General features: G+C 42.5%; 3 protein-coding genes across 9 annotated transcripts; all 3 read right to left on the bottom strand.

Moving 5' to 3' along the window:
- Positions 1 to 526: 526 nt before the first annotated feature.
- Positions 527 to 7,503, bottom strand: LOC118235183 (hepatocyte cell adhesion molecule). Of its 6 annotated transcripts, none has more exons than XR_004766796.1 (9): positions 5,369 to 5,787; positions 3,239 to 3,565; positions 2,777 to 3,040; positions 1,666 to 1,797; positions 1,551 to 1,575; positions 1,419 to 1,457; positions 1,284 to 1,319; positions 1,116 to 1,166; positions 527 to 994 (listed from the first exon to the last, which is right to left on the bottom strand). XR_004766796.1 is itself a non-coding variant. In XM_035432304.1 (9 exons), exons 1-8 carry the CDS (start codon positions 7,401 to 7,403, stop codon positions 1,135 to 1,137), a joined length of 867 nt encoding a protein of 288 aa, XP_035288195.1. In that variant the 5' UTR covers positions 7,404 to 7,503; the 3' UTR covers positions 527 to 994; positions 1,128 to 1,134. The 6 variants fall into 6 exon arrangements, 5 of the variants coding, with proteins under 5 accessions (XP_035288195.1, XP_035288196.1, XP_035288193.1 ...); XM_035432304.1 differs by lacking the exon at positions 5,369 to 5,787 and adding an exon at positions 7,388 to 7,503 and having other exon boundaries at positions 1,128 to 1,166; positions 1,551 to 1,571; XM_035432305.1 differs by lacking the exon at positions 5,369 to 5,787 and adding an exon at positions 7,374 to 7,470 and having other exon boundaries at positions 1,128 to 1,166; positions 1,551 to 1,571.
- A 454-nt stretch (positions 7,504 to 7,957) lies between these two features.
- Positions 7,958 to 13,665, bottom strand: ift46 (intraflagellar transport 46 homolog (Chlamydomonas)). The gene is made up of 12 exons (XM_035432297.1): positions 13,541 to 13,665; positions 12,723 to 12,819; positions 12,556 to 12,629; positions 12,191 to 12,342; positions 11,604 to 11,678; positions 11,359 to 11,452; positions 11,087 to 11,215; positions 10,871 to 10,989; positions 10,042 to 10,108; positions 9,423 to 9,483; positions 9,244 to 9,329; positions 7,958 to 8,676 (listed from the first exon to the last, which is right to left on the bottom strand). Exons 1-12 carry the CDS (start codon positions 13,562 to 13,564, stop codon positions 8,584 to 8,586), a joined length of 1,071 nt encoding a protein of 356 aa, XP_035288188.1. The 5' UTR covers positions 13,565 to 13,665; the 3' UTR covers positions 7,958 to 8,583.
- A 1,194-nt stretch (positions 13,666 to 14,859) lies between these two features.
- Positions 14,860 to 25,280, bottom strand: vps11 (VPS11 core subunit of CORVET and HOPS complexes). 2 transcript variants are annotated; one of them, XM_035432292.1, is made up of 17 exons: positions 25,157 to 25,274; positions 25,097 to 25,105; positions 24,191 to 24,339; positions 23,724 to 23,859; positions 23,230 to 23,393; positions 22,859 to 23,106; positions 22,170 to 22,371; positions 21,918 to 22,069; positions 21,238 to 21,424; positions 20,738 to 20,881; positions 20,194 to 20,391; positions 19,586 to 19,747; positions 18,638 to 18,771; positions 18,099 to 18,301; positions 17,339 to 17,510; positions 16,466 to 16,688; positions 14,860 to 16,092 (listed from the first exon to the last, which is right to left on the bottom strand). In XM_035432292.1, the coding sequence occupies exons 1-17, from the start codon at positions 25,236 to 25,238 to the stop codon at positions 15,925 to 15,927; spliced, it is 2,733 nt and encodes a 910-aa protein (XP_035288183.1). In that variant the 5' UTR covers positions 25,239 to 25,274; the 3' UTR covers positions 14,860 to 15,924. The 2 variants fall into 2 exon arrangements, with proteins under 2 accessions (XP_035288183.1, XP_035288182.1); XM_035432291.1 differs by having other exon boundaries at positions 25,097 to 25,280.
- Between the last annotated feature and the right edge of the window lie 1,237 nt (positions 25,281 to 26,517).

Here is a 26,517-nt window from a genome sequence, read left to right as displayed (position 1 = left end):
AGGATCTCCTGTGTGCAAAAACACAAATTAAGTTTTGCATAAAGAACTAATTCAAATGTAATTAGTTTTTTTTTCACATAACGTAAATTGTATATGTAAAAATGCTACAGGCTGTAACTTGCCGTGCATATTTTACCTGCTTGCCCCCCCCCCCCTTCTCCCCAGTGTGGAATGTCCAATCATGCTCATGCTACAATGCGCATCCCAAAGCCCTTTGTGGATTTGGGAAGGCGCACACAAACATGTGCTCGCCTCCACAGCATGTGAAGCCAGCCGCCCCTTCTCATCGCGAGTCGGGTTCGCACAGACATGAGTGGGAGGCAGGCTCTTCATCTGTAAGTCAACAGGAATGTGTGGGCACCCGATTGACAAGTGGGGATCACCAACGCGCGATGACACTGAACCCTCCCATCCCTGGGGCATGCACGTGCTTGACCTGATTGCAAGTCAGGGCGGGGAGAGGCTGCCGGTCACAGCTGGCACTGGCACAGTCCACGTTCGATACAGGATGAGCCAACCACCCAGCAGCCGTCATGCATTTATTGTTATAATTTGCAGCCAGAAAAAACACAATCAGCAACATACAATATACCAACACAAAGACTCAAATTGAGAAACTGATCTATATTAAATGGCTAATTCTTTGTTATTAAAATATTTCTGTTTCACACCTGGTATTTTTCATAAATTCAGCGTGAATTTTCAGAGTGACTGTTCTTGGTGTATATCAAGCAAACACCTCACAGGTATCTTATTTATTTCCTTAATGTCAAAACATCAGATTGCTCTCATTTCTCCTACTGGAGGCAGCTCCAAGCAGCTCAAACATGGCCACAGTCCAATGGGGTGACTACGGCTCCACTGAGGTGATTGTGAAATAGCCAAAATCTTCAATCTCCACTGGCCTCTGTCTAGATCCTGCATCGGGGCAGGTTGGTATGAAGTCTGTGTAGACACACATCAGCTGCACTACCTCCTGGGCTGCAGGTGATATCTAAAGGCAACCAGAGAAGCCAATGGTCACTGATGGTGCACCAACCCATGATGCCCTGCAGGCCCATTTTTAGTGATGGTGGCTGTAAGGCTGACATGCAGTTGTACAAACAAAGGCTCACATAGCAGGTTACCTGTTATTCACAATTTCACATTTTCATACACGCGAAACTCTGAGAAAGAAAAACAGGGTAAGTTCAGCTTTAGAAACAGGGTGGGGACCGAATTCATTTAACTGCACTTTTATCTCTTTTTTTCCCCACAGGTTGCAAAGGATCATCTTTGTTCACCTGTTGCTTCAGCCTCGTTTGTTATTTTTCGCTGACCTATGGAAGAGGCACAGATACACAAGTATTAAAGAAAATCAGTCTTAATAAAGAGAAGATAAATCGGATTTTAACAACACCGAAAATGTGCCAATTTACCTCGCCTGCGGTTGGCTGGCTGCTCGTGGCTGTTGTGGCCTGCTCAAAGGAAGGAAACCATTTTGTTGAAAACTTTGCGCTGAAGTACGTTAGTATGAAGAACAAAGACTATGAAAAAGACCGAATGCTTACCTTTTAGCCACTGCCGTATTTCTGCCTTGCAAACACACAAGAACATGATTACATCTATTACTAAAGAAAAGAAAATGTAATTTTTTGATTCATTAAGAGTACAGTGTTCTCCTACCCTGACGTCGTCTGAAACAGAGGATCATGACACACATGCCAAAGGCACAGCAGGCCGCAGTGGCGATGAACAGAATGCTGTTCAATTTCAGGGCAGGGGCAGCTCTCACTGAGCACATCTCGTTAACACTTCCTGAAAGTACACATCGAACAATGTGTCAACAGCAGCCGGTCTTTATCCTGGAGAAATAACAACCCAGTGAGCAAGTGCATTATATTCACTGAGCAGATCCTCTTGTCCAGAGCAACTTACAATAAAGGAGAACATGAGTGTTTTTGACCAATTTATCAGTAATGGTGCCAGATCAGGCTAGTGACAGAGCCAAAGCAGTGAGTATATATGTATTGTCACTACAGCACTGAAGCAAATTTACCATGTTAAGCAAGGACCAAAAGAAAAATCCGAAATACAAACAGATCACATCCAGAAGAAGCCCTAGGCAGCTAAAATAACTGAGGGGGCACAGAATATGTGAGCACCCGAAGCACGTGCCACAAAATTATGGCACTCATTTTACAGGAAATATAAAATGCAATTAACTGAAAGATTACCTCATCCGATTATGCAGGTCACAAGTAAGCCAGCTAATGTTTGAAAGCATATATTTATATTCTGAAAAAGCAAAATCTGTAATCTGGCTCCCTTCAGCTTGAATGGCACGTCACAGTTGATATAAGAAAAAAATATTGTAACTTGAACTAGGAGAAAAGGTAGGAGTGTTCTGGTGTGGTGTCTGGAGAAAAATCAAGATGCACTTTGAATAGGTGGGTCTTCAGTCTGCGTCTGAAGATGGACAACATTTCTGGTATTCTGACTACCATGGGAAGTTTGTTCCACCATTGGAACTTCAGGTATATCAGTAATCTGCTTTGTCTTTCTCTTGGCGCATGTTTTTCAGTGACCCTAAAACGTGCCAGTCACTCTCAGAGAAAAGAGTGTGATTTTTCTTCATAATGACTGTAAATAACAAGTTATGTTGCAGCTTACAACACAAATTGCAATTTTTAAACACTAGCACAAGGGCAGACCATCACAACCTCCCTTATTAGCTGTATACACAACATGCTACCTGCGTCTTGGATTGTTGCAATGCCAGCCCCACACATCTTACCATTGAGCTGAATGTGTCCCTCGCTGCTGCCCAGGCTATTGGCTGCCACACAGGTGTAGTTCACGCAGTCAGCCCTGGTCAGGTTGTTGACCTGCAGGGTGGAGTTCCTCTCTACCAGGAAATGCCTCTCATCTTGAGGGAGGAGCTGGCCACTTTTCAGCCAGTGATAGGACAGATTGGTTCCATTCTCCACTTCACACCTCAACTCCAGTGTCACGTGGGAGTCGTTCATGTCCACTTTGATAATGGGATGAGGTGGAGGCACTACGGAAAACAATATCTCTAAGCAAAGAAAGCTGCTGTTGGAGCATTTAAAAAACGTCACTTCTGTGGATCAACTAGAATCCCACATTAGCCATTTTCACCATGGACTTCATTACAAAATATTGATTATTTCGTTAATTCTGAATTATTTAAATTAACTGAATTCCTGTGCTTAAGAACAAAAGCTTCTGTACTTACTTATTAAAGACAGATGTAATGTCTTGGTCCACACTGAACTATTCTGGAAAAGCAGGGTTACTTCATAAATACCTTCATCCTCTTCTGAACTGTTTTCCAAAATCAATGTGTTATTTTCATGATAATATCGAGTCCTTTGTTTATATTGCCCAAAAATCTCAGACTTGTTTTGTGTATGTTTCACAATAAGACTCGACTTTCCACAATTCTTCCACTCCACCTCAGTCACTGGGTTAGCTTCATCTATAGGAGGATAGTCCACGCAAAGCACCACATGCCTGCACAACTTTGGAGAAAAACATGCCTCTTGCACGGCTGTACTGCAGGCTGCAGGAAAGAGAGAGTAAACAGACTTTAAAAAGTATTTGATAAAGACAATTAAACTGAAAGCATGAGGGGGAAAATGTTCATTTTTATTTAGCAGGAAAAATTTTAATACACACAAAATGTAGCTTTGTCCTTCAATAATATTGACTTGAAGTTTCAGAAAATACCTGCTGGTAGGCCAAGGTTAGGCAAGAGATTGGTCTATACACATCCTAAAACCTGGCAATTCATTTGGTCTTAGTCTCAAGAACCATATTCTTCTATGCTGATACCTAAGACACTACTTTCAACATTCAATTAAAATATTTTAGAAATGATATTCACTGCAACATGTTTTAGTAGGGTCGTTATATATACATGTACATATGAATGAAGTGCAGTCCAAAAAGATATACTAAGTGACCGTTTTAGTTGTTTTTCCTCTAAACTCTAACTTTCCCCTAAAATTGGGGAACTATGTATAAAAACGACTATCTCCTACACCGTTCATCATATATGGATAACGTAAAGACCCTCAACACATTGAATTTGAAATAAAACCATGAATGAGGTCAAAGTTCTGGCTGTCAGCTGTAATTTGAGGGTATTTACATCCATATTGGGTGATCCATATAGTACATGAAGCCCTGTCTTTTCATCATTAGTTCATGCACAATGAAGCTAAATAAGGCTAACTATCTAAAGCTAGAATTTGATTCTGGGTGTGGAATTTGCATTTGGAGTCTATTGCGAGAACCAAATAAGTGTCAATGCCAGTAAAGCAGGTCATCCTGAGGCTGAAAATCAAACAAATCAAAAAGACATAGCTTCCTTTGATACATTGTTAGGAAGCAAAAATGCACTGGTCAGCTCAGCAATAGCAAACGAGCTGCTAGAACACGGAAGACCGCTGTAATGGATGTCCAAAGAATGCTTTCAATTGTGAAAAAAAAAACAGATCAAAAACACTCTCTAGCACGTAGGCATAGATGTGACAAAGACTACCATGAAGAGAATACTACACCTCATCTATGAAACATGGTGGAGACAGTGTTATGGCTTGGGCATGTACGGCTGCAGCAGGATGAATTCTAAAGTGCACAGAAACATCGGATCCAATCTGATCCAAACAAATGCCTCAAAACTCATCGGATGGCGCTTTACCTTACAGCAGGAAAATGACCCCAAACATACTGCTAAACCAACCAAGTTTTTCAGGGCCAAACAGTTTAATGTTCTTGACTGACAAAGTCAATCACCTGTCCTGAATTTGATCGAACATGTGTTTCACTTGCTGAAGTGTGTTCACTGAAGGCAAAAGAAAACTCCCCAGAAACAAACAAGAAATGAAGGCGGCTGCAGTACAGACCGGGCAAAGCATCACCAGGGAAGCTACCCAGTGTCTGGTGATGTCAATGGGTTGCAAACTTTAGACAGTCATCAAATGCAAATTTGTATTTGTACTAAATATGACAACTTTAAGATTATAACTTATAACTCATTAACTTGCCCAATTACCTAAAATAGAGGAACTGTATAAAAAGTGCTATCATTCCTACATAGATCACCTGATATGGATGTAAATACCATCACATTAAAGCTGGCAATCTGCACTTTAACCTAATATTTATTATTTGATTTCAAATCCAATGTGAGTACAGAGCAAAAACAAAAATTGCGCAACCGTCCCAATACTACTGCATTTATACACACACACGACATTATACAAGTGTCTTGGATGACAAAACGTGGTGTTGTCGAAATATATATATCCTAGTTGATCATAGTGCTATATAGTTATCAAGTTTTTAGTACTACACTTACCTGTGTTCGTCTTTCCCGAAAAGAGTAGACAGAGAAGCAGTTGTAGCAGTAGGCCTACGGGATGGGAGAGACCCCTAAGCGCTTTCTCTATCGGGAAATAGCGGTCCCTCCGCACCAGCTGGCTAAGCCCCATTCCATTTCCCATAGGGGTCTGCTGAGAGGTTAGTGGTCCACTTACCAGTTCCAAAACTATCTCCACTGCTTAACTGAAGACATTAAAATTCTAAACGCACAAAGCCACAAAGAGGCTACTGAACTCTACTAAATCTACTAAAGGCAACTAAATCCAGTACCCGATCTGCGATCTGGTACCACATGATGGTTCAGTAAGGTACAATACTTATTTTGTACAGCTATTTCTAGCCAAGAACACAGTTCACATAGTGAACAGTATTCTGACCTAACCACAACTGACTTCTGCAGAAATCGCTTTTGGTTTAAAGTGATGGGGGGTTCTTATACACCACCTGAGCTTGCGGGGGGTGGGGGCACCCACCGCACGCGTAGGAAGTTCTGCGCAGTGTAGCCAATGTATAGCTACATTTTAAAGACAAAGCTTTTTCCAACTGCTGCGAGACATATGCAACAGTTCCAGTTAATTGTGAACGATGTGTAGTGTCGGGTTTACAATGTTTTTTTTAATTTTGTTTGTTTTTTGCGTGGAAGCGATTACCGATCTAGTAGTAGGCTGCATCTACCATTAATGCAATATCTACAGTTAAGAAAGAAAACAATCGTAGATTCAGCCAGTTTTCTAACAGAGCCATGTTCTGGTTGAGGCAGTGCAGATTTAAAAGACTAATGCTAATAACAATAACAGATAACCTTAACTACATAAATGTATCCAAATGAAGCCTACTTGGGTAAATAACTGGCCTCGCACTAAAAAAAAAAATAAAAAAAAATAAAAAACAACAGGGAATGTCCGTTTTTATGGAGGAATATTTCGGACAAAATTAAATAAATAAATAAATTACATCATGAAATAAATAAATACATCATGAAATAAATAAATACATTATGAAATGTGAGCATAAATAATTAAATACATCATGAAATAAATAAATAGGCTACATCATGAAATGTGAGCATAAATTAAATGTGGCACGAAATGCACTTATTTATTTATTTATTTCGATGACGCTACGTGCAACATGAAATAAGGCTTGAAATTAAAACCGTCACTTTTATTTATTTCAATGACACTACGTGTGCGACATGAAATAAGGCATGAAATTAAAACCGTCACTTTCACCCATCAGGGCGGGGTCTAGCCATTTTTTACAGGCTCTGGGCCAAATGCGCGGACTGTAGACCTATCGATAATTCTTACAATGTGTCCATGCAGCTAAAGGGGAAAATCCAGTCACAATACAGACCGACAGATTGCAGAATTAGGAGAGGAGGCCAGTGCAGTGCCGCACCAGTCACTGTGCTCTACTCCAGATACCTGAACCCAAGAGACCTTTTGGATCAAACGCAAGGCTGTGAATTAATTTTGTGAGGTGAACCACCTGGAAGCAAAAGGAGGAGTAATTAATTTGTAGGCTACTTCACTCCCTTCATCATGGAGCTCCACATAGGCCATCTCTTATGTGGGCTTCGTTTACGAAACATTTTGCGCTCATACTCGATCTTAATGAATAAGATGAAAGCCACCCCAGTGTTGTGCGTTGGAAAAAAAAGAACTGTACGTGAAATGGTGTTATCATGTCTTGATGTGTTCACGTCCAAGCAAGGTCCATAAGTACGAACTATCCCTTGTGGCTGACTTTTCTTCCTTTGCTTGTCTGCCATTTTAAGTTGTACTTTCCTCCATGTAGGACTAGGTTCATTGCAAAACCACGTTTATAGGAAAATGAAGCATAAACCAGAATATTACTTTAATTGAAGGCATTCACAAGGTGCAGCAATTAAGCCTCGTTCCGTGCACAGAATGTTACGGTCATTTGCGACGTATAGGCAAAACGTGCGTGTGCTGGTTCTAGCGCGGATTGACACTCACCAATCTGTACTAACCTTGCCACATTTGCATGGCTAAGCTTTATTTGTTCCGTCGCAGAGTGCTGCAGTCGTGTGTCCGCGGCCTCAAAATGTATTGCTTGTTGACTGTCTATTACAGGTTTCCTTAAACCCCCCCTTCTCTCCAGCAAGACCGCAGCCAGCTGTATCCCAAGGACCCCTGCCTGCCCCAAACCCTTCCTTTGCAAGGTGTTGACAAGCTCACAAGCGTCCACGAGTCACGACTGGGACCAGTTTGAAAAATGTGAGTCTGTTTCAATGAGGTATGATGTGGCTTTTCTTGGGGGATTACATTGAAGCACATACTGCAAATATTATTAGTTCTACGGTAATATTTACAATATTCCAGTATATAACAGCATTATAAGAACATATCCAACTGTTTCACTTTATTGGGCTACTGCTAGTGTTATGTAGTTATGCCATTTGCAGAGGTTCATTAAATAAGTGAAGTATTTGACAATAAATCATGCAACCCTTTCTATTCATGAGAAATGGCATTGTAGTAGATTGACTGGCAATTGGACTTCCCTTAAGTCTTCAACAAATGATATCAACACCGTCACACTCCATTATATAAAAAAACATTTAATTATGGAAAGGATAACAGCCATCTCAGGAAAAAAACACAGGCATCTGAGTACAATACAAACTCTTCAATATATACAGCAAACAATTTAAATGACACCAAAAGTCCCAACAATCTAACAAACTGTAAGCAGAAGGTTTAAATAATAGCATTAATGAATCAACCTAATCAGAATGATGCAATATAATCTCAGTATTTATATTTGTGATTGCTAATATAAATAAACCTTCTTCAGGATGTCCAAAAAACCGACAAGAATACTGGTAACTCTTCTCTATTTGTCACTTGTGCAGTAAGTTCTCTGATGCTCCCTCATATCAGTGATATGCTAAAACTATGGGGAGTGGGGCCCTCTTGCAGTTGCCAGAGAGAATTCCAGGCCAGGAGTGGTTTTCTATAGGCCCAATTGATGCCGCACTGCTTCAAGCTAAAAGGAGATCACATTTGGTCATATTCAGCCCAGTGTCAGGACTGCAATCTAGTTTTCAGCACAGCAAAGTAACATACATGAACCGTGTATGCTCTGTGGGTTGCAGGGGGCGACGGGACACACAGCTGTGCTAGCTGTGTGAGAGTTGAGAAGGCCGGGGCAGAGGGACCAACTTCAGTCGAAGGTAAGTGTTTCTGGGTCGCCCGTACCTGACTGTGGTACAGACAGTGTGTCAGACTTCTGGCCCTCTGCCAAGGCTTTGAAGTGCTGAAATGGAAATGAGAGCATTATAAACTCATGAGCCACTAGCTTGTTTTAATGAAGCTGGTGTGTGCTACTTGCAGTCATAGGCAAGGTTGAGAAACTGCATATTTTCTTTCCTTAACTAACATTTCCTACACTGCATCCTTTTTCTCTAGTATTGCAGTATATATAATTTATTCATTTGTTTACGTACGTCAACAGTTGAAAGGAGTTGGAACTTTTAATGGATGGCAGTATTTGTGATCATCTATTAACTGCTTGCTTGCCAATTCTGACTTCCCGATTCCTTTCCCCTCTCAATATCAGAACAGAAAACATTCCCTTTTTTGTCTGGTATCCATTCTAGACAGACAGAAAACTGACAGTAACGAATATGTATGAAATTTTAATGCGCTTCATCCAGCTCTGTGGCCAAGTCCTTAGTGTTAGATTGCATTCCTTGCTTACTCTCAAGCAAGTACTCTTAGAAGTAAAATACCTTAGAATGGGCACAGTAATTTTGCTTTGACTATCAGTACTGCGCATTAATATTTGAAAGACAGAAGAAAAGTAGAACTTGGCAGATAGTACCTGAGAGTTTTTGAATTCAGAATAAAGTGTGAACAGCACATGGAGGGAATGAATTCGACTCTTATAGACAGGGATGTCCAAGATACCTATCAAAAAAAAAAAAGAAAAACTGCCATCAGCATTGACTTCACACACACAGCATAGCAAGACCACATCCTTAAAAAAGCAGTGACGCTCACCGCAGATGATATCGATGTACTCTCCCAAGTCACAGTTAATGTCTGCAGTGGGTAAGCTCACCTAGGGGCAAAGTTTCCAGTCAGGCACATTGACAATAAAACTGATACTGCCAAACCAGGTGACTTTCAAAGGCATCCTTGTCCATAGTACCATTAATATAATATATCTATAAAAACAGGATTTAATAAAGGAAATATTTTAAATAAGCTGCTTTAATAAAGGTAAACAAAATGTTTAATAGAACACAAAAAATCCTAGCGTCAAAGAAACGGAAGCTACTAAATGACAAACAAAAACAAAACTAGAGGGGCAATTCATAAGGTTTGTTTAAAGGATTATGGCTTTGGGAAATTAGGTTTATAAGACCATGACACTATTCATCTGTAATTCTTCCAGCTCCAGTTCTCATTTCACCACAAGAGAGTGGGAGAAAAACTGAATATTTAAAAATTAATGAGATGGAAGTGGCTGTCAGTTGAAATCTAGTGAAGAGGGATGTGTGAAGAAATAATGGTAAATGTGTATGGTAAATAGTAAATTAGACTGATTTTCACTGTGAATACACTGTAAATCAACAGGTATGTACAGAACACAAAAATAATTTCAGGATCGTCATACTTTCCCCAACAGTTCCTCAAACTCAGGAGGCCATTCCTGCATTAGAGTGTCGATGTCTGGCATGGGCCTGAATTGGGAACAAAGATTACATTTACAAATGATGTCATCATTTCAGCACCATCACACTTGTGTTAAAATATCCCTATTTTCGAGTCCTTTTATCTCATTGATCTACGTTATTGGATAATATTTAAGCATTTACCAGATGTTCTCATTCAGAGTGCACACAAAAATATTTCAACAATGAACAGCAGATAGCAAGTCATTAGGGCCACAACCAATATACTTAATATATAATTTACTTGGAAGTAATAAATACATTAACCTACAACAAAGTTAAGTACCATAGTAGATGCAAGAGGGAGACTGTGAATATAGTGCTTCAAGGAGCAAATGGGTTTGAGGATATAATTATAGATGGAGCATAGTTGGAGCTAGTAAAGCCATTTAAATGTTTCACTGTTCATTAGGCGAGCAGAGTTGCAATTTAAACAGATGCGTTTGTGTCAGCAGGAAGAGACTCTGCTCTCCTCATTGTAGTGGGGAGCTTAATCCACCTCTGGAGGGCCAGATAGAGCAGGAGGAGTGCCATTTACTTTACTTAAGCCACCACTGGTAGCCAGTGGAGGGAGATGAAGGGAGATGTGACATGCATGTATTTGGTTGATTATAGAGGAGATGAGCAGCAGCATTCTATAAGAGCTGGAGTAACAGTAGACCAGTCGGGATAGGACAAGTGCCTGGAGAACCAATAAACAAAATACTTGTGATCTAAACTCAGGGAGTATGTGGTTAAAGCATGTGGAGCTTTGAGATGGTGTGCTCTTGCCTGGTGTAGTGTACGGTGGCAGGGGGTTTGGAACGGTGCAGCTCGCTGATGCTCTCGATCCAGTTCTCAATCGCCTTGGGATTCTTCTCTGGGTTTTCCAGGCTTTTCACCTTCACCTCCTGGGTGGCACAAAATGGAAGGGCATTGAGACCAAGGCTTTCCCAGCAGGCACAGTGCCCATCCAAAGCGGTGGAGTGGGCGTAAGGCTGGGCCTACCGAGACGTTGTGCTGCTTGCTGTTCTCTGAGAGCCAGAGGGAGAGCACCGTGGGGTCCGATTGCTTGGTGCAGGGCTCATCCAGAACCAGGAGTCCCAGATTGTCCGGTTTACCATCCGGCCGAGGAACCTGAGGTTCACACAAGACCGGATCGCATTCTGCACTCAGAGTAAAGCTGTCACACTGCATTATGAAGTTCAGAGTGGTCAGCAGACAACATGCTCTCTTTTTTTTTAAATTTTTTTTTTTTTTACAAAAACTTGGTAGCTAACCTTGAGGAAAGCATCAATGTCACCAACTGCAGGGATGAAGTCAGGGATGAATGGCTTCAGCTTGTGGTCTAGCTCAATAGTCTGAGGTGTGTATCTAACATGGGAGGGAACAAAAGCATGGATGGAAATTACTTTCCACTGAAGCGTACTGTGAAATGTTCATCGCTTGACATATGACTTATCTTTGTATCTTGGCTGCTTTGCTGCAGCTGTGGTTTGCAGATGAGTGGCAGACCTTCACTCACCGTGTGATGTACTGAAACAATTCTTTGATCTCTGCAGTCACAGGAAGGTGGTCGTAGTCTGCAGGATCGTATGCTCTGTAAGTGCGTGGAAGAGCCTTTTAAACACACAGTACACAATCTGTTGAATAAAATTCTGTCTACCCTCATTCAAAAAGCTCAAGCGCCTCTTTTTGGCTGATGTGTGAACATTTTCTGTGGGGTTTAAAGTGATCACAAAATCTGTTCAACGAGGACAGGTGTGTTGCTGTAACACAGCTCAATTGATACAGGCCATATCATCAGTTAGGAGAGTGGTATGAGATGTTGGTTAGTCAAATGGACCAATAGGCTCCAGGCTTGAATCCAAGGCTAAGCACAGCTATAGGACAACTGGGGAAGGTACTTCACCTAATGCACTGGAAGAGTGCACATCGTTCTCTCTAAACATCAATGAGAACATGAGAATTATTGCGGTTGCCAATTGCTGGCTTATTTGAACAGATCAAGACATCCCCACAGTGCCCTATGACAAATCAGTGATATTGCTCCACCCATTGAAGCCGTCCTATCTGAGCGCAAAACTTAGTCATCCAGCATGGTTGTCTTACCCTTCTAGCGCAGATCCTGGCTCTCCTTCATCTTCATCAGACTCTGTTTCATCAGAATCGTCGTCATCATCATCGTCGTCATCGTCATCTTCCTCTTCCTCGTTCTCACTTGTGCCCTGTTGCCCAGCTGGCTGGGTTTCTTTTTTCTTGGGCTACCAGACAAAGTTATTATTTTATTGACATGTCACATATTATTCCTCTTTCACATATCTGAGCATGTTGAGCAGAGAAGACCAGTCAATCAAAACTAATGTCTGTTGTTAACAATGAAAGAAAGGTTATATCAGTACTAGTTCCAGATTTTGTTTGCAAAAATATATACACGTCAAGCGACGTCAAGTGGTGCGTGCGTCTGATTGACTAACCTTGCTGTCTTCCTCGTATTCATCACTGCTGTTATTAGCCATGGTCCGCAGCTGCCTTCTCGACTTTCGGGAAACTGGTACGAAAAACACGAAACACTGATTGTATTTCACATGTGTTGGACTTCTTTATACATTAAGATAACACGAACAAAAAAATATTTGCAAACCAGTCTCTCGTGGAGTCGGAGTGTACACACTGGCGACCTCTTCTGAATCGTTCACTTCCAAGCTTTCGTCGTAGGGCTGGTTTGTGATCAGCTTGGTCTGGCATAACAAGAACAGTTCGCTAGGTAGTTAACGATAGCTGTCAAACACTATTGTATTTGTTTCATACGACGCCTTACTTATGTTTGACATTACCAAGCTAGCAATTTTGTAGTTAGCTGATATGTAGCTATTCAGTAAAAAAAAAAAAAAAAGCTAAGGATGCTGCCATCATTATTAGTTCCAGCTAGCTAGTACTAATAGTCTACTATAGACTAGGAATTGTGTAACATGGATAGGTACCTAGCTTGACAGTCAAGTATTCCACCGAATCAAAGTAGCTGTATGAAAACTAACTTAACGTTTCTAGCTAGCTAATCAACATGAGATCAATACCGTCATCCGTTAGACAGCATGGAAAGATGCCAATTAACGGTGGCACTGGCAGTTAACAACTACAGGTATAATGTAAACCTTATAGCTATGCTAGTTAAGAGAGAGAGAGAGAGAGAGAGATAACGTTTACGTCAGCTACATCTTGCCAGGTTTATGTACCAACAGAGCTAACGTTAACGTCGTGGGTTGCCAGGCTTGTTACCTAGCTAACGTCCTTAGCTAGCTAGTTGGTTAAACTATCATGAGCACATAAACCCCTAGCTAGCTGAACAAGCCTCCCACTAGTGGATGCACTGATGAGAAATCACATTAATTAATATACAATTACATTTCCTTTATTTCAGCAGAAGGCTACCTATTGTTGCATTAACTAGGCTGAACTTACCTTTTGTCGCTCTGCTTTCTCCATGAAAGATGTTTACCGTCACCCGTGGAGACCAAATCTCGCGATACTTGCAAAAAAACTTCTCTATCTTGAGGCTAAACAAGAACAAGTGGCCGCCTTATTAGGTACATCAGAGCCCAAGAAAGGCTCTTTCTACGTCTCTGGGAACACCTGCTCGTTAATGCAAATAGCCTGCTCCTTCAAACAGTGAATAATGTGGCGGAAACTTAATATACAGAGCATGCAGACAGTGTAAACAGGTTTAGTATTGTTGCTCAAGCAAACATTAGAAATGGGCAAGACACCTAATGTATGCGACTGTGGTATGATTGTTGTTGCCAGACGTGGTGGTTCCAAAATCTCTGAAATGGCTAACCGTCCTCGGATTTTCAGAGAATGGTACGATTAACAACAACAACAACAAAAAACATCCAGTGAGCAGAAGTTCTTTGATCGAAAACACCTTCTTAATGAGAGAGGTCAGAGGAGAATGGGCAGACTCATTCAAGCTAAGAGTGGTGTTTAGAAGGGCATCTGAATGCACAATGCGTCACACGCTAGTTGGCACATGATTCACCAAAATATATAAAAAAAAGTCTCCAGGCCTCACAAATCTCAATTTCTGCTACACTTATTGTACGTTGCTTTGGATAAGAGCATCTGCCAAATATATTTTAAAGAAATGCAGACGGTAGTCAGAATTACGTGTAAACGGCATGAATCTATGAAATCTATGGACCCATCCTGCCTTGTGTCAACAGTGCAGGCTGGTGGTGGTGGTGTAATGGTGTTTTCTTGGTGCACACATTAGGCCCCTTAATTTTACGTAATTTGAATGCTAATTGGTAGAACCAGGACAGTTGAAATTAAAACCTACACGATGGTAGATCTCTGGGAACAGGGTTGGGAACCACCGCTTTATGGCTACAGTCTCCCCTTTTTCAAATAGATAATGTACCATGTCACAAAGCTGGTTCCAGAAACATGACAGTGCCTTCCGTGCACTTGGGTTACTACAGAATTGTCTCCCTCAATTGGCCCAAAGGCTACCAGTTTTCATCACCTCTCTTCAGTGCAAACTCTTCTGTTGCACACTGTGTGGTCTGTAGCGTGGAAAAGGAACAGGCTCACAGGTGAGTGAATTAAAGAGGACTGTACACGCTTCAGCTAGAGGTCCTTGTGTGGGCTGCCACGGTTTTGTATGATTGGGTGTACGTTTTTTATGGTGAAGGAAGTGAATGCCATTTCATGTACTTGCAAAATAAGACCGAATCGGCATGTCAGCAGACTAAACTAAAATGGTTACAATTGACTGGACGAACACTGTCAAGAGAATTTAATAAGACATTTAACTTTCTCCTTTCACATTCAATTTCATACAAGTGTAGTATTAACCATGTGGCCACAGAGCAAACAGTTGTTTTAGTAAGACAGTAACTTCATCTCAACTCATGTACACGTAAAAGCCTGTTCACAACACAACTGGGTTTAACAAATTCATTGCAAATGTGGCCAATTCCAATCCGGTGCTTGGAGATGGCAACACAGTAATCAGTTTGTTATTACTGAAAACACAACCAGAGGAAATATTTTGTGAATTACTTGCTCCTTTACATTGCACCTTTAGTGATAAAACTACTGAAACATAGTGCTTCTCTTTTGTTTACTGATTTAACCAGTTTCATGCAGTCAATTTACTTAAATATTGTATCTCAGAAACACTCAAGCTGGTCTTTTCCATACATAAAGATACAGACTGCATTTTTTTCAGAATTATGCAAAGCAACCGGATACAAAATTGGTAATTCTTCATCATTGTCTGAAGTGCCACTCATTTGAGTAACTCTGTATATACAACACTGTATATACGTCCTTAAACAGATATAAACTAAGTTAGTCTAGCAGAAATATGACAAACCTATAAATACTACATTGTGTTTAAGACATTTTTCTTTTAAGCTTTAGGTCACAGCTCAAAGGTGTTTTATATACATTAATATGTTAAGCTCACAGTTCTGCAACCCTTCCCAAAAATCCCACTGCCTTGTAAAGAAGCGGACAGCACAACTGCACACGGTACTATAACAGCGCATGCTTGCAGAACACAAGGGCTTGTGCAATAGTGGTCTTTTCCTCCGGCAACCACTTTTCATTCAATTTAATTGTAAAACAGCCATCTTCCCAGGTGTCTCCTCTAGGCAAGTCAACATTTCGTTCAGATCTGCAGGGCAGGCTCACAGTGAGCCAGGCTCTTTCACTGGGTATGTTTGCCCAAGCTAATCTCGAGTTGTTATTGGCTGTAATGTGAAGCTCACTGAAGGACACACTGATTGGGTGTTGCACAGTGAGGAGATGCAGCGCAGGCGGTGCATCTGACGGGTTTCTCAGGCGTTTCTCTTTGTGTGGATCAGCAGGTCTCTCTGCAGGTCCGCCTCCAGGATCCCCGCCCCGGTCGTGCCCCCAGGGGGGTCGGTGATCAGGGTCAGTTTGTTGAAAACCCCTCGGCCGAAATAGTCGGCTACCACCGAGAAGCCGTCATTGGAGCACCGCAGCTGCAGGGCAGAGGGAGAGACCGTGTCACTCGAGGACTTCTGCACTTACGGTACCACAACAAGCTTCAAAGAAAGACGGTATGTGAAAATAAAACACAGGAAGCGGTTCTGGTTGGACACAACAAATCATGAACCAGGCAGGATGGTCTAACAAACTAAAGGTTTTACTCTGCACTTATTTTAATGTTGATGTATGTAGTTTGAAACCCACAACATTAGATTATTTTCTAGCTCCAAGCCAATGTACACACTGAAGTATGACTGAATATATAAATGACTGAAATCATTCAGGGACCAGTCCTGCGTGGCGCATGCATGTGGCACTGGTCCAAAAGCCAGACCAAGGGGTGCACGGGGGGAGACGGGGCGCGACCTGTCGGGTGAAGTGGTCATGCAGGTCGCGTTTCTGGTCCTGGGCGCGGAGCATGTCCATGACCTTGCGGTTCTCGGGGGTGCAGGTGGGGCACTCGGCGTCGCTCTCGGCGTAGCTCTCGAAGCAGTGCTGATGGAAGGAGTGACTGCACAGGAAGTGCACCGACGGCAGCTCCAAGGGGCTGTTGCACATGCTGCACTTGGTCTTCTGGAAAATCTTAGCACTGCGGGGGTTTGAGACCGCAGCGCAGTGATAATGTGTTAAATCTCCAAGTGCCTTTTTAGCGCCTTTCTCACACCCACTATTTAGGTTCTAGCCCAGCAATTTTTTATAGAGAGAGACAACATGGCCTTTGTTCCAGCTAAATGAAGCATGCACTTGGGGTATCAAATGATGCTACTTTCCTACGCTCTTCTAAATCATTATAAAATGACAAGAAAGAGTTCAAAATATTTCTAAATAAATTATGAATTAGTTACTTAATTAGTTACTGAATTAGGCCACTGCAATAGAGATCACAGATACAGATGCAAAAGAGTTGGATGTGATAAAATTTCCTTCTGCTGATGATAATGCATTCAATTTTAAATATTCTCACATCCTGAGCTGGGGCAATACAGCAAAAAAGGCTTCATATTTAACTTCTCCACTGTCTATCTCGGGTACCACTAGACACAAAAGGATAAGTAATGTCTATAGCCGCTGTTTATAAAAGCAACAAATGACAAGTACCATCTCTTAGTGCGGTGAGGCACTCTGCAGCTTGAACAGGCATCAGTCACACAACAGAAAATCTAAAGCAGACTATGGCCTCCCACATTGGAACTGTAAATCCTCCATCTATCTGGCTCAGTGTGACGGTGCGGTGCCGACCTGGTCCGGAGCTCCTGGATTTCCGAGCGGAGCTGGGCTGTCTCCTCTCGGTACTGCCGGATCTTGCGCTCGTCATCGTCGATCTGCTGGCTCTCCCTTTGCAGCTTGTTGATGAGGTAGTCCTTGATGACCGACAGCGTTGCTGTCGAATTGTGAGCCAGCGTCTGCACCACTGTAATGAGAAACCCGGCCACCTCGCTCAACCCATCGCCGACTGCACTGTGCACTCTGACCGACATTACTTGTGATGCGTTATTGTGCAAGTGGGATTCATGGAAAGGCATTCCGAGGCTACCAAATGATGAGACATTGTATTCAAGGCTGCTGTGTTTTAAAAGGCCCTCTATATACAACCCCGAGTGATACAAGAGATGGAAGGGTGTTCCATGAGGCTAACATAGACTGTCACCCACTTTAACTCTTTGCTGATGATGCCTTTCCCTTGAAGTTCCATGCTTACACAAAGATGTTCATAAATCAGAAATTTGAGCTGTAACTGAAGCTCCTGCCAAATGTGTCACAATTATCCCTCTGAAAAGCCACTGTTCTCCTCTTTCAGACATCCTGTCCATAACAATAGCCAATTAGGAATGAACAAGATTGTATACATAATGGGATTTGCTTCAAAAAGGAAATGGGCACACCTGTGCAGTAGTCTCTGCTTTCCATACACATATAATCCCTCATTTACCCAGATGTTTCCCTCATTTTTGTTTAATGCCAATAGACATGGATGTAGATACAATTATAGGTCTCTTACCTAACAGAGGAGGCATCAAGTTGTTCTGGTCGATGTGCTCCAGCACCTCACTGATGTAGGCCTTGCAGTCCTCTTCTTTACGGGCGAAGTACCCCAGGGCTTGTTCCCACAGGCACGCCTCCTGGTTTCCATAGCGCTTGCAGGCCTCCACTACCTTCCCGTACTCCTCGTTCTGCATGTGGTAGTGCATTATCTGCTGATACCTGGGGTGGGTATGAGGAACATCTCCTTATCAATGCCACAGTTATACTACTGATCATCACTCAATGAAAGTGTGTGTGCCAGGCATACACGGGACCAGATTTTTCACATTTTACAATAATGGCATGTTTCAGGGTAAGAGTGGGCCACATGACTATTTTGTATAGTCACTGGTATCACTTCTGAGTTTTTAAAAATCCTGCATCCTGTTGCAGATATAGGAGCCAGTGCTAGTCCGAAGCGAAACTGTTTTAGAGCTAAAATAAGGTTTATCTCTGTCACAGGAAGTCAACAGCCCACATGTGAGAGAATGCAAGTGAGAGTACAAAGCAACTCACAGCTTTCCCTTCTCATACAGGTACAGCACCCCCTCCTTAAAGTTGTGCATCTGGCACAGAACGAGTGCCTTGTCAAAGACCGTATTGTCCCTCGTCAACAGAAACAACGCCGCCTCCTGAAGAATCTTCTTCTTCTGCAGGAAGAACCCAGAGCCAAGAGATAAGCTTGGCAAACATTACATTGCAATCATTTGGCAGGTGCTCCTATCCAGAGAGACAAACAGTAGTATAGTACTGAACATCAGTATTACTCTCAGAATTACAAAAATGTGACATCAAGAAGGCACAGAGACCCATTTATAATCTCTAAATGTAACATCAACTTGACAAATTAGTTTGTATTTTAACAAAATAAGTTCTGATTAGACAGATGGCCTGTCTTAAACATCTCTACCTATAACACTCCAAAGGGAATCAAAGGAAAGAGAAAGAGGGATATCTAAAGGGGGTCAGAGGAGCCATGGTGAAGACAGCCAAGACCGTCATCGACCCAAGTCTTTTTAGCCTAAGATTCAGATTCACACTCATATGATGCATCAGAAAATATGTTTCATAGATGGAAGCTTAATTGTTTCATTTACAAATGCATCCTGAGAAGGCCACACTCAACACTGCCATCTAGATGAATAAAGGAAAATTGCTAGAATGTTTATTTATTTTTGGGTTTATGCAGCAACATAAAGGAAATATAACACAACAATTGCAGTAAGGCCACCTAGTGGAGGTGATGGCTTATTGAACCATAAAACCACACACCCTCAAGCCATGAACATTTAAATACACTCTTAGGTTCTTAAATATACTGTTGTTACAGAATGAAAACTGTGATGGCTAACTCCTTCAGCACAGGCCTAAATCACTACTACAGACTGTCCAAGTCTAGATCTAAGCATTGAAATATAGTGGGAGGTTTTCGACCCTGTACTGTATCCTCTGCAGGATGGTCACCTCAGAGTCCTGCTCGTGTGCCCAGTCTTGCAGCCGAAGCTCCAGAAGGGTGTCGTACACGCCCGCTGGGGACATGGGCTCCACCTGGATCATGTGCTCCAGGAAGGCCCGTAGCTCACGGGGGTTGTTGGCAAAGATGGGGATGAACTCCTCTGAATTGGCCTGCGAGACAGTGAGAGGGAGACGATGTCAGTCACGCGCCAACCCACCGCTAAAGCAGGTAGTTTCATAGAGTTTATTTAATAACACAAAAGGCCAACATTAAAACCAACGGTAAGGCAGCATGCAACTCCAGATATTATTCGGTGTCTGCCCAGCATTTTTGAACTTATGCACAATGTTGTTCTATCAAATGCTAGCCACTGTAGTATTTGCCTACAAATAAGTGCATATAAGGGCAGGGATACTGAGATCTGGCCCTCAAAGCCAGTAGTACTGCTGGTTATCTTTTCTACCTGACAGTTGACTGCCACTCGGCTGCGGCCAGAAATTTACCTTGCCTGGTGTCTCAGGTTTATCCATATTTATATATTTTTTATTCCTTGAGTACAGTGCATGTCCAGGTTCTCCAATCAGCATAGATGATATAATAGAGGACTGGGCGGTACCTTGTTTGTGGTTCCCTTGTCCAGACTGTCCCGGTCGGTGGAGTCGCGACTTGGCTGGTAGTCCGTACACAGGGCTTTCAGCAGAAGTGTGGTGCCGTCGGGAACGTGGTGCATCAGGGTCTTGCCATAACGCTTCATGTTGCTTTCCGCCTGTTCAAAGGGCAGCCGGCTAATGTACCTCAGGGCCTCCTGGTAGTTCTGTTCAAGAGGGAAGGCAGCAGTCCATGCTTACTCAAAGCAAGAATGCCAGTTTTCATATGCAGAAGTTAAATACTTGTTCATACACTATTAGCAACCAGTCTGAAATCTCAAACCATGTATGTACAGGCTCATATTTATTAGCATTGAGATGCAGCATTAACACAAGTGAAGCATGTCAGCCATGCACTGTGCACCAGTATGATCACCTCACATTGGGTGCCTCTAGGATGATTAGATGATCATACAGAGACAGCGCTGAATTCTTGTTGTAATTCAGTGTCACCTGAGGAAACTGAAAAGAGACCATTTAGAGTGTAGGCCAGGCCCTGTGGACTGCTCTGACCTTGAGATCCTCCAGTTGTATCTTGAGGTACCACTCGTGGTGCGTGTGTCTCTCTGCCAGGAAAACAGCGTGGCTGTGGTACCCAGCTTGTCGGAGAACCTTGATGGCGATCTCCACATCGAAATGGACCTCGCTCTCACTGCTCTGGGGTACAAAAAACAAATGTAGAGGTATCAACATCAGAACCACTGCAGAAGAAACAATCTAAGGCTAATGATTGAGAATAAGGCTTTATGAAAACCAAAATGGGCAGTGCTAATTTATGCTATCATGGAGTCACTGTTCTAAACCAATCACTGCAATTTCCTATGGAGAGTCAAAGGTTTGGATTGGTTCAAACAAGTTAAGGATTGACAACTCCCAGTAGCTCCACTCATCACGGGTATCATCGAACCTTACTCTTCCATCAGGGAGGAACACGCTACTTCATTATGGCCGAATGAAAGAAATGTTTGCTCCCAAAAATCTGATGCATTTCGCCACACAGGAGCCAGACAGACCTTGATGAACTCTTCCAGTTTGGAACTGTCTTTCAGCTTAGTGTAGCAGTTGAGCAGGAGTGTGGTGTGATCTGCGTTGGCCAGCGACTGCCTGTGCAGGGCCTGCAGGTACGCCGTTAGGTTGTGGATCCTCTGGGCATCCAGGAACTTGCGGATCACGTAGGATGGCTCCAACTTCCCAATGGTGCTGACGAGTGAGTGAACACGGGTCATAACCGAAACTTCCCTTCTTAAAATACACTAACCGAGATGACCAAACACTGAGCAGAAGATGAGTGATAATGGCTAATCAAACGTCTGTAATGGAGTGAAGTAAGACATGCTCAAAAAAGGTTACCTGACAAATCAACAGTACTTCTTACAGTAAATTTATCACTTAGTCCATGTGTTACAGTTTCTTTTTAGTTTTCAAGGCAACAAATAAGTACTGAAAAATCATCTCAAAGATAAGTCTTTAGTTGGACGCCCAAAGCCTACGTCATCTCAGTATGCCTAAACTGCCCACAAGAACAAAAAGAAACAGTACACACACCAGGTATATAAACAAACTGAATTATCTAATAAAAAGGACAGTTATCACATTTAAAATGTATAAGTATACTTGATAAACATCCCCAACTGACTGCAATGGGCCAGTGGTTCCCATTGCCCTCCCTGGCACCTGTCCTGACATGTCTTACCGAATGTACTGCTGGACGGCCCCATCGTGGTCCCCCTTGACGTACAGGTGGTCCCCGTACTGGCGGAAGATCTCGGACAGCCCGTCACTGTCAAGGTGCTGGCTTTTGGCCAAATTGATGGCCATCACGAAAAGATTCTTCTTGAAGAGCATCTGGGAACCAACAGCAAGGAGAGACAGATCATGGCTCCCTCTTCGCAATGCCGAGCAAGCGGAGCCACCCCTCGCCTTGCGAGCAATCGGCTTTATTTACCTCCAGCTTGGTCTGCGTGTCCTTCTCCTGCAGCACGGACATCTTTCCGTCACGCGTCAGGATGTAGAAGGAACCCCACTCAGCCAGCACGTCGATGACGTCGTCGAACGCGGCGCTGTAGGCGATGAACTTGTTGTCCAGGTCATAGATGGTCAGGATCTGGCGTTCTGAGGGAGAGGCCTCTCCACTGCGAAAGTCAGACCTGCAAGTGCAATCAAAAAACACCACTCCTGGACAAACCGTACATTTAATTCGCCAACCAAGCTGAAGGGCTAAGGGGCTAAGAACAACTGGCTGACACATTAGTAGCTTTCAAATCAAGTAAATGTTTAATACTTTTTTCACTGCATGTTACAGGTATAACCTGTTAGGGAATCTTCTCTATAAGATACACAAATAATTATGAATTAAAATGAAAATCCTTAATTTAATGTGCATGTCTGACCAGTCCATGGGATTCATTTGAATAGTCAGTATTTCAAAATGAAATTGAGGGACAATGTTTATTTCAAGGTATTGAGCCAACAACATGTTACAAATGGCCTTCATTGGGCAGATTTATACAGATATGGACAACTTCTTATTAAAATAAGACTTACAACTAGTAAATATGTACAACTAATCACCTCTAATGCTTCTCACAGAAACAGTTTACCATTTTTTCCAGTTGTTAAAAAAAAATTCCTTACTTGTTGGGCGACTTTGTGTCGCGTGTGAGCAAGAGAAGATAGCCCCGGTGCCAGTGTGCCAGAAGCTTGCGGCCTTCGAAGGCAAAGCAGGACCCGCGCTCGTCAGGCTGGTACAGGTACACGCAGTCGTCTCCCGCAACGATGAACTGGGAATCCTGGGAAGGGTCCGTGAGCGCAGAGCAGCGCAGGCCGCAGCCGTGTGTGTCCAGCTCCAGCCGAGGGTACTCCTTCACCGATAGGGTGTAGCACTGCCCACACAAACACAGCCAATCAGCACTCCGTGCCTCACCAAGTGTACTGACAGCTGCCAATCCCGGTCCCACTAAGCCCTTGGTCATGAATCCAGAGATACCGGTACTTTTGGTGATTACCTGCACTTTCTCCAAGGTGGCGACAAAGAGGTGGGTGAGCTTGCCTCCCTGGCGAAAGGAGAGCCCCGTGATTGGGCATGTGCCCTCGTGCAGAGTGAGGGTTTTACTGTGCCTGTCTCTGGTGATGTCACCCTTGGTCAGTACCACACTTCCATCTGTAAACCCTGTGAAAGAAGAGCCTTCAGTCTTTTATTCGTAACAAAACAGTAAATGGGGTCAGAGACAATAAGGTGAAGATTGAAATACCACCAAAATCTATTCAAACAATGTAGCCAATTCAATCCATCGTACAGCTCCCCTGACATTTCCGTAATAGCTATAATTATTCAAAAGCATTACAGTAAAATAATGTCAGGGATGGACCTGACAGGAAAAGTATCCTGTAAAATGTTTAAATGAATCCACTGCTGCAGTACATTAGGCAGTAGACTTTGCCCTCATTGGAAATTTTTGGAAAACTGAAACTTGACTAATGGAATGGGAGGCAGACATACCGATGGCCATGAAATTGAGGTTCTCGTGCACACTGAGGCAAGACACCTCTGTGGGCTTGTTTCCCGGGATGGCAGGGAAGATCCTAGTGCAAAGAGGATTCCCACTGTCCCGCTTGTCCAGGTTCCACACCTTGACCTGTTTCACAAATACCATTTAATTTTTATTTAACAGAAAAAAAAATTAACGTCTGCTCATTATAGGTCAAAGTCATAACTCCAGCCAGTGGCAAAGGTTTCATTTTTAGCTAGGATGTGGATGGTGGGGCACTGTCGCATGGTGGTTGAGGAGCAATGTCAGATTACTCTGTCAGTTAAAAGGTGTATGAGGTTAGGGCAAGGGTGATAGTTCATCAATAGGTATAGGTGACATTACCACAGTAAGACCAATATGACATTTCACTGTACTCTTACATTGCAATACTGAATTGCAAAAACATGCCTTCTTGCTTAGTAATGAATTTCCTTACCAGTGGATTAATTCCCTGCTCATCCTGACCTACGGATACCAGAATGCTGTGTTGCTTCAGCTGGTAGAGGTGTGTGACCCGTAGTTTGTAGGCCTGAAAGGAAGTCAACTGCAGAGAGCGGGTCAGGAACCATATCTGACCTTCCATATGTGATGCATCTGACTTAAGGTTAAATACAGGAGCCTTTTTAGACACACAAATTAGTATTGTCACTTGAGAGCACCGCAGCTCATTTCTCCTTTGCAGCAGGTTCTGTAAACATGGAGAACAGTTGAAATAAGGAAGTAGTAGAACAGCAAACTGTACATGCTAAAGGCTGTAACTATACGGCTTGCAGACGTCCGTCAATGTGGAAAAACAGGATATGGTGCAGTGCATCGGTGAAAAACAGTAGCTTAAGTAGATCTATGCACTCAATATAAACCAGCTAGAAACCGTATTTCAACTCAGTCGCTATAATTAATGTGCGACTGTACTGCGGTCTGTGCCCTGCCTTCCTTAGAGTTATTATGCATCGACACTGCCCCACGTAGAAAGAACGCAATTGAGATGTACTGTTTTTAATGTTCGAGATGCTACAGCAATATTGCCAACCCCCCCGAGCAGCTCAATCCACAGTGACTGGACTGTTAGCCCTTTAGCAAGATTACTAGCTTGCATTCAAAACCCTGCGTAAGCCCAGCAGGTAGTTCACACTGTTGAAAAATAAATAGCTTGCTAAAGTAACGATTACCAGTAACCATTTTAGTAACAGTTATCTCGTTATATGGTAATTAAACAGCATTACATTGTGTTCAGTTCATCACAGACACCTGTATATGCAAGCTTGGTCCGCAGACAACGCTAGCAAGCAAGCTAACAGGAAGAGCCTGACATAAAATTTCAAAAAGAGCAGAGAAAGGATATCTCCCAGTACGATATGACCCCGACCCGAATCGCAGGCCGATATGCCCACGGGGACGACAAAGTTTTTCCCATTGTCTGCTGGATCCTTCACTGTCTCCTTATCGAAAAACACGAATCTTCGCCACTGTAAGAATGCAGCCATTTTTCCCAATCAGGCAAGCTGAACCCTATCATGTGACGCAGAAGAAAGATCATGTGAGCGAGGTTAGTTTGACAGCGTTCTGTTCAGTAGGGCTAAACAAAATACAGTGCCGTGAAAAAGTGTTTGTCCTCTTCTTGATTTCCTTTATAAATAAATGTAATATTAGACAAAGGGAATCAGAGTGAAGAAAAAAAACAATTAAAAAAAATGTATTTAATGAAAAAGTTTTCAAATACCCATATCGCCCATGTGAAAAAGTAATTTCCCCTTCAAATGTAACTGTTTGAACTGCCTTTAGCAGCAATAACTGCAGCCAAATGCTTATCATTTTTCCATCTTTCACATTGCTGTGAAGGAATTTTAGCCCACTCTTCTTTGCAGAACAGCTTTAATTCAAACGAATTGGCAGATTTTCAAGCACAAACTACATGTTTCAGGTCCTGCCATGGCATCTCCATTGGGTTAAAGACAGGACTTTGACAAGGCCACTCCAAAACTTTAATTTTGTTTCTTTTCAGCCATTCAGATGTGGACTTGCTTTGATGTTTTGGATCAATGTCTTGCTGCATAACACAATTTCGCATCAGCTTCAATTGACAGACAGGCCGGACATTCTCCTGAAGAATTTTCTGGTACAGAGCAGAATTCATGGTTCCTTGATAAATGGCGATTTGCCCAGATCCCAAGGCAGCAAAGCATCCCCACACCATCACACTACCACCGCCATGTTTGACTGTTAGTATGATGTTCTCATTGTGAAATGCTGTATTTGCTTTACGCCAGACATAATGAGACCTGTGTCATCCAAAAAGTTCCACTTTTGACTGATCTGTCTATTTTGTATTGTGGAGTCATGAACATTGACCTTAGCTAAGGCTAGGGGGGCTGCAGATCTTTGGATGTTCTTCTGGGATCATTTTTTGATGTTACATCACAAAAAATCCCAGAAGAAATTATTGCCCCTACCACTTTATATCGTGTTCTGCAATGCCTGATAGAAACCAGTAGCAATAATGTGACTTTTGGACCCTTTGTACCCTTTGTTCCTGCACTGAGAACCAGCAACTGACCTTCACATTAATCATCAGGACAACTAGCAATACATATGTTGTTCTTAAATTACTAGTATACACAAGCATACTGAATTACTTGATGCACTCAGGGAGGCCTAATTGCTATAAAGGAACTGTTCTCTCCTGAGCTATTACTAATGATAATATTAATTAACTGTTTTAGTTTAGTTTAGTTTTTTTGCTTCTATATCCCAAATGAAGGAAAC

The sequence above is a fragment of the Anguilla anguilla genome, chromosome 9 (assembly GCF_013347855.1).
Source record: "Anguilla anguilla isolate fAngAng1 chromosome 9, fAngAng1.pri, whole genome shotgun sequence".
NCBI lineage: Eukaryota > Metazoa > Chordata > Actinopteri > Anguilliformes > Anguillidae > Anguilla > Anguilla anguilla.
The sequence above is the reverse complement of the archived record's forward strand: the minus strand, read 5'-3'. Positions and strand labels throughout refer to the sequence as shown.

Excerpts from the sequence above, each read along its gene's own strand:
- ift46 (XM_035432297.1), bottom strand. The coding sequence starts at position 13,564 with ATGGAGAAAGCAGAGCGACAAAAG. Across the intron at positions 10,990-11,086 it reads GCAAGCAGCACAACGTCTCG|GAGGTGAAGGTGAAAAGCCT; the intron begins GTAGGCCCAGCC and ends TGTGCCACCCAG. Across the intron at positions 8,677-9,243 it reads CTGAATTCAAAAACTCTCAG|CACTTCAAAGCCTTGGCAGA; the intron begins GTACTATCTGCC and ends TTTCCATTTCAG.
- LOC118235183 (XM_035432302.1), bottom strand. The coding sequence starts at position 5,513 with ATGGGAAATGGAATGGGGCTTAGCCAGCTGGTGCGGAGGGACCGCTAT. Across the intron at positions 1,798-2,776 it reads GGGACACATTCAGCTCAATG|GAAGTGTTAACGAGATGTGC; the intron begins GTAAGATGTGTG and ends GTGTACTTTCAG. Across the intron at positions 1,572-1,665 it reads CTGTTTCAGACGACGTCAGG|AAATACGGCAGTGGCTAAAA; the intron begins GTAGGAGAACAC and ends TTTGCAAGGCAG.
- vps11 (XM_035432291.1), bottom strand. The coding sequence starts at position 25,238 with ATGGCTGCATTCTTACAGTGGCGAAGATTCGTGTTTTTCGATAAGGAG. Across the intron at positions 23,860-24,190 it reads AGCAGGGAATTAATCCACTG|GTCAAGGTGTGGAACCTGGA; the intron begins GTAAGGAAATTC and ends TTTGTGAAACAG. Across the intron at positions 21,425-21,917 it reads GCCGTCCAGCAGTACATTCG|CACCATTGGGAAGTTGGAGC; the intron begins GTAAGACATGTC and ends CTCACTCGTCAG.